Below are 12,102 nucleotides of genomic sequence, written 5' to 3' on the forward strand. Positions count from 1 at the left end.
ATATATATATATATATATATATATATATATATATATATATATATATTTGGTACATCGGTGGCTCACACCTGACGAGTGTGAAGACGACCAACAAAGTCAGAAAATAAAATGCTGCGCAAAGGCATAGGTACTGCCCCGTGGTCTATCCAGAAAAGCCTTCTGAGTGATAAGCCGCGAAGAAAGCAACCCAATCTGCAGCGCCGTTCGCTTTCCAATATACATGCGTGGCCTAGTATAAGTCAGCCTCCCCCAATGCCCTGCGAATATCATGGAGTAGTGGCCGGTCCTCAACTGAGCACCCCTCTCTTCGGATCCACTCAATTACCATGGTCGACTACCCCTCAAAAAGGATGCGATCCACACCTAGTACCCGCCTCGCACAGAAGACACTCTCCCAGGCCGTCCGAAGCTCAGCGGTCACCACTGACGAGTCCAAAATCCTTCGCCCACCTGCGGCCACAAGTCTGGCATCGTGATCCCTAATAATAAATTCCACACCTCCGTAGTTCCCGTCCGCTATTACGCTGCCATCGAAGTTCACCTTGAAAAAGCTAGGGGGTGGGGGCACCCAGGATACCAATATCGTCCTGGACGCTGCAAGAGCAAAATGGGGGCCCCAGATGTCCCTGACCAACCCAGTAGGTGAAGCCTCAATAGTATCGGTGATCTTCGCTGCATGCCGTAGAGCTTGGTCCGCCATCACCCTCGGATGGGGGCTATCGCCGTCGAAAATCCATGTATTCCTCTCCAGCCAACAATGATAAGCTAGGTAGGCATCACGAGTCTCCCTCTCCTCCCATACAGACTCTCGAACCGAGGCCTCCAAATGTCATAGGAACTCCTCAATGGATGCCCACAGCTGCCTCTGGTCAGGCTGAGCTGAAGCACATCTCCATATCTGATTGGCTCTTGGGCACCCAAAAAGAACATGGTAGATGGTCTCTTCCGTCGCTTGACAAGCTCCACATCCGGTAAGCTCCACTAGTAGGTAAACACCCCCAAGCTACCTTCCATAGGAACAAGGGCACTCGGGGGTAAATGTGCATCCTCCAAATCCAGCCGCAGTCCATCTGTCGCACCGAGGGCCCTCTGCCTATCCACGAGAGGTCCCGAGCACTCACAGTCATCCTCCTTGTCTTGCTCCACACCCTCCTATCCACTGTCTCCTCCTTTGGGATCGGCCAAGCGAGGACACGCTTAGCAAGGTGCTCTCCGAATACCTGCCGAACAAGGCTTTCGTCCCACCTCCGCTCCGTCTGGGCAAATAAGGCACACACTCTGCATCCTTCCAACCAGCCATGGTCAATCTCGGTGGGCCAACTTTGCAGTGCTACCTCAACCAGCCATCTGTCCTTCAGAATATTATTAGTTGATATTTGTCATTTGATGAGGACATAGTTTTCTTCGGTTAACAATATATTGTTGTATTTGATTTGTTGTCAGTTGACATGTTCTGATCCACTCTAAAGTATTTTGTTGCTTGCCAGGTTGGTATAATTTGTTTTTTATTTTTATTTTTTGATTCGGATATATGATTGGTTGTGGAATTTGGCAGAGCAAACTAGATTGTTTAAAATATAATTTTTTTCTACTATAAATTGCTTGATGTATTTACTAAATCTGAATTCTCGAGGATTGAGATTATCATATTATTAATTTAAAATTTATTATAAAATAATTAGATTTTTTTAATAATTTCATATATTTATATAGCTTATTTTATAGCTATACGGTGCTGATACGTTTCTGGTTCGAGATGTGATAAAGGTCTCATAAGAATTAGTGCGTATTGCCTGGAGGCAACACCTTATGACCAATTGCTATGGTAGTGGTCCTAGTGGAGGCCAAATGGCATGATAGACTCCATAGAGGGGGTGGAGTCCAGGCTAAAAAGACACGCAATTCTACAGTAGGTTGCGCTGTGGTGGTGATGACATGATAGATAAATGGCCTGACGAGCAGAATGTGATGGGGTCCCTTGTGATATGTATCCCTTCCAACCTCCAAAAAAAAAAAAAAAAAATGTAGTGTGAGAGCATGCGTGGTATTCAAATGGGTAGGAAGACTATGAGAGGCATCCTTTGCATTGTTAGATGGGAATCGTTGGTTCAACATTAGTTATTGAAGTGCCTATGAAGAATTAGTTAGGCTGTGTTTGTTATTGTTGTCCATTTTTTGTTAAAAATGTTTTGGAAGCAAAAAAATTATTTTTATTTTTTTTGGATTTCTGATAATAGAAAATATGTTTGGTTCGATTTTTTTATATATATATATAATGAGGACCTATGATGATAGAGAGGATGGGGGATGAGGCTGACAATATGTTCGAGGATAAAAAAAAAAAAAGCTCATAGAGAGAGAGAAAAGGAGATGATGTAGTCGAGGATAATGGATAGCTCGCCATCGGGCGGAGAGATGGTTGCCAAGGCTCGGTAAACCGGCGTGGTTGGGCAAGAGAGACGATCTAAATGTGAGATTGGATAGAAGAGAGGTTGGGAAGAGAAGGATAAAAGCCCGCTTTTGGAAAAAAACTGGAAGTAAAATTTTTTTACTTTTAACTTTTTTTCAGAAATAATAAAAGTTGTTTGAAAAAAACAGTAGTAGAAGCAGAATAACTAAGCATCTTTTCTGCACTGGATTCTATATTTTTTATCTTTCAGAACTAGAAAGAAATATCAAACATGTAATTGTGCTCTAGGTTTTTCTCCACGTGTTATATATTTTTTTATCGTGCACCGACATGGCATTCCTGCCGGGAGGAATCCAATGCAAAATAGGTGATGGTATCTTCTGGAGTGCATTGCAATACTCTATACTTGGTTATGCAAACTCCGAAGGGATCATGGCATCCATGATACTTTCATTTTAATAAATACATCCTTCTTTCTTTAGATCTTGCACTTTAGTATGAAAAAGAAGCCGAATGGACTTGTTGTGGTTCAAATTTGGCCCGAGGGTAACCACGCCGTAGAAGTCGAGGGAGCCGCCGATGATTGAAAGAAAAAAACGGGGACCACCTCCTGCGCGACGGCGGCAGCGGACCTGCATAAAGCTTCACCGGTGTTCTCCGTGAGGACCCTCCGACGATCGAGTTAAAGTGGGGTAAATTTGGTCCAGCCAAAAAGTCTCTTACAAGTTACCTGATTGGGCTATTTATAGTTCCGGTGGAGAGGCTCAGGTGGCGGAGGCACTGTCCGCCCTCATCATGAGGGGGCGTGGCTCTGAGCCGAAGGGCGCGCAGCTAAGGCTGGTTGGTGGCATGTGGTGCTGTCCGTTCTCGAGAATGGTAAGGTGTTGACAGTCACAACAGGATATGGCCGAAGTAGTCATGGTACCGTCCTTTGACTATCGAGGGTCAACTATCGAAGCGTAGCGTGGTGATGTTGTAATGTACGGCCACGTAGGAGGGCGTAGGTACGCACATGGGTGCGGTTGTTGGCGAGGCTGAGCCCATTGAGAGGTCGCGTCATGCGTTTGGCAAGGCCGAGACCGTTGAGAGAAGATCGGCTAGACGGGTGCTGAGGGTAGCTCGGCTTCCCGAGTTCCGAGGTGTGCTCGGTGGAGCTTCCCAAGTTCCGAGGTGTGCTCGATGGAGAGCCCCGAGCTCGAGGGTCGAGGCATACTACTGAAGGTGACATCCCGAGCTTGGTCGGGGAAAATCGGCGAGTATTGGAGACACCCCAAACTTGGTCGGGCGAGTTGGCGAATATCCGAGGCTGATGGAGCTTTTGCCGAAATCCGAAGTCGAGCTGATTCTCGGTCGGACCGAGGATTCAACCAGACGGTGTTGACGTTTATTGGGCCAAAATTGGGCGGCCTTTTAGCTGTGGGCTGGACGATTCATTTCAACACCCCCCCCCCCCCCCCCCCCCGCCGCGACTAATGAAAAATAAGAGTGCATATATAAAACTATCTGAATAATAGCATAATCCTCATTAAATGTGACAACAGCAATCTATATGTACAACTTCTCTGGTGCATTACATTTGCCCATCTCTAGGGCCCCCCCGCGACTAATGAAAAATAAGAGTGCATATATAAAACTATCTGAATAATAGCATAATCCTCATTAAATGTGACAACAGCAATCTATATGTACAACTTCTCTGGTGCATTACATTTGCCCATCTCTAGGATATGTAAATTAACCATGTTGCATTATCTACTCAACGCCCCGTAAACAAGAAATTATTAAGTGGACCAGATCTACTGTGAATCTAGCATGTGTTAGAAAAAAGGGATTAAATTCATCTAAGATCTACCTAAAAATTTCTCTTCGTAAACCAATTACAGAGTTTCAATATCTTGTGGCATGCTTTTGAGTCATCAAAGCATTCTCGTCTCCGCTTGGTGGTACACTCACCAAGAAAGGCATTGTATCTATAAAGCCCGTGACCCCCTTTGTTTTCCTTTTCTGATTGACCACTCGAAAATTCTTTGAAAGTTTTCAAACCGGCAGAGCTTCCGGTTAAGGAGCTTTTAACCAACGGCCTTTAATTTTGGACTTGAGAGTTGCTCGCAGCAGCCTTCATAAGAATCTCCGAGAGAATTCGAACTATGATCCATTTAGACTAGACGACACTACAATACAGGTTTATTTGGACTGGCCACAAGTTGATCGTAATCTTTATAATTGGATTTATGGTACTTATAAATAATTTTGGATCTTTAGCCTAACGATAACGCAAAATTTTAAGTGGGAGAGTATGCAAGAATCCATGTTTAATCCTATATTAGTCATATATTTGGTAGACCTCGGGTACTTATATAAAACCAAGAAATCCCGGGCTGCTAGACTTTTCTCGTCTTGGCATTTTGCCTTCTATCAGCTTTGCACTACTTGATAAAATTATTGCACTTTCACATGAGTAATGCCTCCAAAGTAATGTATCTTCAGCTCCCTCAAAAAAAAATTATGCACTTTGTGAGAAAATTCTCCAGTATATAAGTCTGGCTCATCCTACACTTCTTGGTTCAGTGGTAAGTCTCTAAATCAAGTTGTCCACTAAGTATCTTGTCAATAGCAGATATAGTGTTCCAATCAAATTAGGGATGTACTTTAAATTCTACATTTAAATGCTTACAATTGAACACAAGGGAATTCCATCATTGTGTTAACTCAAGCATCGAAAGTTTGCACTCGTTGTATGTACTCCACAACAGCTTTCATAGTAACCTAGAAATGTTCTTTTAAACCATTCTCATATATCATATTTTTTATAATATGACTGAACGTTAGTCTCAAAATCGGATGAGCAACCATAGATTCAGGTGGCTTACAAACTGTATCCAACTGCTGTTGAGCAATATTGTGAGCTGTCCATGGCCATCTATTATAAGATGGTTTCCATGTTTGCATCTGTGTTTCACCAGCCACATTTTATGAGGTCTTAACTTATTAATTAATAGAACAGAATCCACTTATTTCTTATCCTGACCTCAATACAAATGACTGCTTAGCTAGCTGTGGAACCTACAAATGACTGAGATGATGTACTCAGCAAATTTTTTTGCAATGCTTTGTTCCCATTATCAGGTGTTTCCCGAACAAGCATTTCCTTCTAGATTTCCTTCTAAATTGAGCACTACTCTCTTTGTTTAAGCTAGTATATTTTGTGCCACTACATTATTTAGAGCAGAGATGCACCCTTCTATACTGAGATGCACCCACCCTTCTATACTACTCAAAATGTTGCTAAGGTTGGGCAGTTGATGATGAGGACCTAGTGGTGAGTGATGGTCTCATCTTCACAATCTCTTCTTCGTCGCCACCCATTTTCTTCGCGGTCATTCCAGCTTCAAAGAAGCGCTTGACTGCATTCTCCATGTAGGCTATCCCTTCCCTAACATTCATTTGCTTCGATATTTTCTCATCGAAACCAGCAAGAAGATGATCTCCATTCAGCACTGATGCAAGTTGCATGAGCTCCTGTTGAAACTCGCTCAACTTGGCACCCTCATTGGCTTCACCATTCCTGATCTTCGAAGGAGTTGGAAGTTGCACTGCATGGACCACCAAAAACAACAATTATCCACTACGGAGAGAAAAATATTGGCAGATTGAAGACATGCAGCTCAAATCAGGTTCTTGCCTTTAAAGTTGATGGAACAGAATAGATCTGAAAAACTACCAGAGCCTATGCTAATTGCAAGGTTTAGAGGATGCTATATTTGCCAGTCCGAATGCTTGCGGTTGTCTAGAGTAAGCTCATACAGTGAATAGATTCAGAATTTTCGAAGTTCATCAAGTTATATGGAACATCTCACTCTAGGTAACTCAAATTTTGCAAAATGTAATAGGACTCGGAGACTATGTCAAATAAACTTCAAGCCTGCTACAAAATGACAGAGGAACAAGACATGATTTTAGTGCAAATATGTGCAATGACTAGGTTAGGTGTCAGGGGATTAAAAAAGCAAAAAAGAAAAGAATATTGCAGTTGATAAAACAAACACCTATTATTGCATCAATCACTGTGCACAAGGCATGTTTTCTAGTGAACAAACAGTAAAGCACTATTAAGATGAGGAGAAAAAGATCAGAAAATTGCAGTCTGTATCCTCTTCTTCTCTCATTTTCTTTCCTTTTCAAGAAGAAGAGATGCACAAGGCTCATCGAAATCAATCATATGTTGATGGCAGGAGACAAATCCAAGTCCCCGCTACCCTATGGCCACCAGTTGACACCCCCACTGCAGTCTGTATCCTCCGACGAAGAGAATTTTGCTTGCTCCAGCAAACTAATATCTCACAATTCACAGCACTTAAGGATAGTGAAGAACCAAAAATATATAGAGCTAAAATTGCACAGCAGAAGTGTTCTCTGTGTGGTATATCAGGCTTAACATGGCTTGCACACTATGTAACCAACCACTTGGCTCTCAAAGCTTAAACTTCAGGGAACGGGTCGACTATAAACCAAGATAAACATAAACTGATTGGTTTTCACTATATTTAGTTCAAGAACTCATAGTACTTAGAACAATTCTCATTCATCTAGATGTAGTGAATTTTAAATTGTTCAATTTAGTACTATGAAACAGTGGAAGGACAGCAACAAGACCTTTCTAGTAAAATGTAGTTGTCTATCTGGTGAAACAAAGTAAGCCACTAGGTTGGCTTATTGTATCACATAGGCCAACTCAGCAAATGTGGCGAGTTGTCAGGGTAGAAATCAGATGCATGCATGCACAAAACTTTCAAAGTCTCAAACGATTCAAATTACAGTTTGATTTCTAAGCTCCAACTAGCATCAAGATTGATTCAGAGGGAGCAGCAAGCAGTTACCTGGGCAGTCAGCTCTGGGTTCTGTCCTACTTTGCATGATGCCTTCAAACGTGCCGGCCCATGCATCCCTCTGAGTCAGGTATGGGGAGGGGAGATCAAAAATTTTCTTTACAGTTGCTGGAATGGATGAATGCTCATACTCTGAAGTCGGAGATGGTACACCATTGGGACCATGAATGACTGCATCCATCAGGTAATGAAATCATAATTCAATAACTTCGATACATGAGAGTTTTTATCAGCTTCGCCATCTCGTACCAAATCCCATACCAGTACCATTCTAGTACAGTATCGGTATATGGTACGGTACGAGACAGCATACTAGTCCGATACTGATCAATTTAGTGCTTACGAACTTGCTTGCTTCCTTACCAGTGCCCTTATCGATCCAGGGGGAGACCATGATGGTTGGCACCCTAACTCCCAAGCGGTCAAATGCGAAGAAGAAAGGGGGAGGGCCAACAATACCATCAGGGCTGGGGACACCAGCGACAGGAGTTGGGACATGATCAAAGAAGCCACCATGCTCATCATAGGTGATGATCAAGAGAGTTTCATTCCACTGGGGGCTGGCGCGGAGTGTCTCATAGACCTCCTTGATGAACATCTGCCCTTGGTAGACATCATGAGATGGGTGGTCATCAGTGGCAGGTTTAGACTTGGAATCGAGGTACCTCTGTTCGATGACAGCATAGTTGGGGAGAGAGCCTTTGGCGGCATGACGCTTGAACGTGTGGTCGTAGGAGTGGAACTTAAAGAGGTACTTGAGCTTCCGAAGGTTACTGTAGAAGAGGATAGCGGGAATGTTCTGATGGTAGATGCCAAAAGAGAGTCCGGCATCATCCATGTTTTCGAATATTGTCCTCTGTGGGTACCCCTTCACTAACAAACTGCATTTGTGTTCTTGTGTCATTGAGATTATGGCTCTTATACCAGGAAATGGAAACTCCATCTCCTGTAAATCTAAAGAGATTTTAGAAAAATATAACTTACAATTTGCAGGAACATGTGAGGAAACATTAGGCAGATATTTGCTTGTTTATGAAAATTCTAAACACACTTGATCCTGTTTCCCATCTAACATCATGTAACATCCTTCACATGTCAAGCTAACATATGTTTCGTGCTCAAATTCTCGATCATGCTTGCTAGAAACCAACCTTCAAAGATTTTGTCAAGTCTTGAGGAACTATTTTTCCTTTTGGATATGTGGAAGAGAAAAGGAAGGAAATGAAAAGAGAAAAGGAAGCAAAAGAAGAGAATTTTGAACTCTAGAAGATAATAGAAAAGAAAAGAGCTTAGGACCCAAGGAAAAAAGAAGAGAAGAGGAGAGTTTCTTCTTTCCAAATCTCTCTACGTTTGGAGAGATTAAAAAAAAAGGGGTTTGAGGAGAAATCATTTGTGAAAACTTGTGCGGGCATACATTTAATCTCATATCAAATATATACTGGAAAGATCATAAGTGCTTATATCGGACCAAGAAATCCAAATAATACCTTCTAGTTAGTTTTTTCGGATGAGATCCTAGATTATTACAAATAATATTAAAGTAGACCTAATTTGTGGCGCATCTGGAATAGTAGTCACTGCAACACTAGCTTAATTGGGCTGACTATGAGATAGTTATGGTGTTTGTGATTGGATTTATGGTACTAAAGAATGGATTTGGACCCTTAACCTAGTAAGAACACTAAGATTTAAATGAAGAAAGTATGTAAGGACCCATGCAAGCATATATTTAGTCTCACATTAGCTATGCACTAGGAACATATTGGGTACTTATATAAAACCAAGAAATTCAAATAATACTTTCTGGCTAGCCCTTTTAGAAGAGCCACGAGGTTGTTATATCATTTCTCTCCATCTCTCTTCTCTTCGTTTCTGACTTACTATCAAGCAAAAGAAATTAATTTTTTTTTCTTCTTCTCTCCTTCAATTTCTAACCAAATGAGAGAGAATGAATTTCTTCTCTCCAAACCAAATAGAACATCTATATTTTCTTTCCCTCTTTTCTTTTCCAAATATGGCAAGTAAGAAGGCGATTCCACTGTAAGACAGACTCATCTCAATGTGTGTCATTAGATAAAAGATAAGTTCTAATAAATCACCTAGATCTACTCGTACATGGCCTAAAGGAGTGTAGTTTGAAAAAGTTTGCCCTTCTCAACTTGATTAATTGAATAACGCATTGAGATACATCTAAGCATCAAAATGTCCTACTCCTCCATCCTTGAACAATTCACCTCTTGAAGTATTTCTTATATGGTGCAATTTAAGAAATTCCATATTTCATCAAAATTAAGCACAATGAACATGCCCACAAGGTTTCAATCCTCGCCACAATTCTCTTGTCATATGAAAGCACATTTCACATATGGTGAAATGTTCTGTTTTGGTCAACCTAAATCAAACAAATGTTCTGAAACCTTGGTATTGTTTTGACCCACAATAATATCACCATTGAAACCATCAGTAATTTGACAAACAATTTCAACAAGAATTCAACCTCTTATTGAAATCTTTCGTTGCTGTTTTCACAAATGGGATGTAACATCCACCCTCCAACCTCCACAACAGTCTAAAACAAAAACTGACGCCACTTCCTCTCACTACCAATTTCTTTTCGTTCTTCCCTTTTAACAAAATAAAACAGAAAGAAATATTCTCCTAAGCCTAATCTTATATAAAACCACAATTAGTTTTCTACTATTATTTTAAAAAAGAAGGGAAGTATTAAAGAGAGAGAGAGAGAAAGAAGGAAATAAAGACGTGCCTGGCGTTGTTACCGGTGGCGCCGTGGGAGGTGGCGGAGTGGACGAAGAGCCGGTTCGGCTGGGTCGACGCCGGGACCGACGCGAACCACCGGTCGAACACCGCGAACTCCTCCACCAGCGTCTTGTAGACCGCCACCATCTCCGGCCTGAACCCGTTCATCACGCTCTCCGTCATGTTCTCCGACATCGACCGGGCATTCTGCACGAACCCGTTCATCGGCGCCGGCGCCGCCGACGTGTCGTTGGACCCGAAGATCTGCTCCCGGATCGCCTGGAACGAGTGCCCCGGGTCCGGGTCCACGAAGTGGGCCCCGTCGCCGAAGTACACCCGAGGGGAGGCCGGGTCGGAGGCCGAGACCGTGTTCCATTCCGAACCGGTCACGCCGTCGATCTCCGGGTTGAGCCGCTTCATCCACCCGAGCATGTGGTCGAAGGACCGGTTCTCCATCACCAGGACCACCACCGTCTTTATTGGACCGCCGGCCGAGGCCGGCGGCGCTCCGCCGGACAAGAGGATGAGTAGGAGGAGAGAGAGACATGGGAGGGGGCGATGGGACCTCGTCCTCTTCGACGTCTCCATTCTTTTGTTCGTCGTATAGAGAGACGCCCCGTTACCCCTGCGTTTTGGAGTAGGTTGAGCTGCTTCAGCTCTCCCGCTTTCTTCTATTAATAACTGATTTAAGACTTTTATTATAGAAAATTATGCATGTTTTGGATACGTTGAATTGTACCATCAAATACACGCAGTGGGAATCCAGCACCACGTGGTCCATCATTTGATTGCCATTTTTATGATTAGTCCAAAAACAATTTATATCTTACATATTTAGTTATTCATATATTATTAATTTTGTATTTTGGTATATAACTAGGTTTGTCTCCATGCATGGTTGTTACAATTTTGCACCACATTTACTGCTGTACATATATAAGTGTACAAAAACCAATGTAAAAGACTACAGATGTTAAATGATCATTAAAATCAAGGATCAAATATTAAGATTTTTGCCGACAGAAACCAAATGTAGAATAGAATTGTAGTCCACCTAAGAGAAGCATTGCAATTACACTAACAAATCACATCAACTCTCTCACGACATGCGGCATAGGTTTGTTTTTTTCATGTATAGCAACCATTTGCTTCTAGCATTGCTCTTATAATAATACAAAAATTAATTAAGTTTAAAGATAAATTATATTGATATTATAATCTAAAAAAATTATGCTTATCCTCTTGAGATTTTTGGTCTAATATTTTAACCCATAATTTAGCAAGGCGTTAGTCAAACCATTAATTTAGAACTTCAAAACTATGTCATAAAAAAATTCTAAAATAGCCAAAATAATCTTAAGTGACGTAATAGCCACTAAAAATATAAGAAAATATATGCATTCTTCTTCTCTTTCAAGAATAATTTTGATATTTCACATGAGATAAATAGCTTTTCTAAAGCTGGATGTAAGTGTAGATTTTACAAATAATTAAATATAAGTATAATAAATATAAATCTCATGAAGATTTTTATAATTTATTCTAATAAAAATTATGATGTTCTTGATCCCTTAGACCAGAGAGCATTTGATTTGTTGCAATATTAGATATTCTAAGTTGATGCTTTAGGCCGGATTGTTGAGTGGGGCACATGGTTTGGTGGTGCTCAGATTAGAGAGACACTGTTGCCCCACGTGCATGCGTTGAATGGACCATCCCATGTAAAATATCTCCATTATATGAAACTTGTTCCCACCGACCAACCTTTTGTTGCACCAAACCCTAAAACTTTCCAATCATGATCAGGAATGGTCAGGATTAATTCATCAACCTCACTATATGAAACTTGTTCACACTGACCAACCTTTTGTTGCACCAAACCCTCAGACTTTCCAATCATGATCAAGAATGGCCACGATTAGTTCATCTACCTCACTATTCCCTACTAGAGGAGGTGGCAAGGAGGGACCATCAGCGTCATGCTGAATCGAAAATATGAGACAAATTCGGACATATTCACAGTTGCATTGTAGGAATCCATGACCTCAC

General features: G+C 41.6%; 1 protein-coding gene across 1 annotated transcript; it reads right to left on the minus strand.

Moving 5' to 3' along the window:
• Nucleotides 1–5,364: 5,364 nt before the first annotated feature.
• LOC103716925 (non-specific phospholipase C2-like) lies at nucleotides 5,365–10,706 on the minus strand. Its single transcript, XM_008805126.4, has 4 exons — nucleotides 10,061–10,706; nucleotides 7,660–8,177; nucleotides 7,288–7,467; nucleotides 5,365–6,003 (listed from the first exon to the last, which is right to left on the minus strand). Exons 1-4 carry the CDS (start codon nucleotides 10,639–10,641, stop codon nucleotides 5,696–5,698), a joined length of 1,587 nt encoding a protein of 528 aa, XP_008803348.2. The 5' UTR covers nucleotides 10,642–10,706; the 3' UTR covers nucleotides 5,365–5,695.
• Between the last annotated feature and the right edge of the window lie 1,396 nt (nucleotides 10,707–12,102).

This window comes from Phoenix dactylifera, unplaced genomic scaffold (genome assembly GCF_009389715.1).
Source record: "Phoenix dactylifera cultivar Barhee BC4 unplaced genomic scaffold, palm_55x_up_171113_PBpolish2nd_filt_p 000026F, whole genome shotgun sequence".
Classification (NCBI taxonomy): domain Eukaryota; kingdom Viridiplantae; phylum Streptophyta; class Magnoliopsida; order Arecales; family Arecaceae; genus Phoenix; species Phoenix dactylifera.

Bases quoted from the DNA above. Each gene is read 5' to 3' on its own strand.
- LOC103716925 (XM_008805126.4), bottom strand. From the start codon at position 10,641: ATGGAGACGTCGAAGAGGACGAGGTCCCATCGCCCCCTCCCATGTCTC. The intron at 7,468-7,659 runs GTAAGGAAGCAA...TGATGGATGCAG, and splicing joins CTGGATCGATAAGGGCACTG to TCATTCATGGTCCCAATGGT. The intron at 6,004-7,287 runs GTAACTGCTTGC...TGGTCCATGCAG, and splicing joins ACCCAGAGCTGACTGCCCAG to TGCAACTTCCAACTCCTTCG.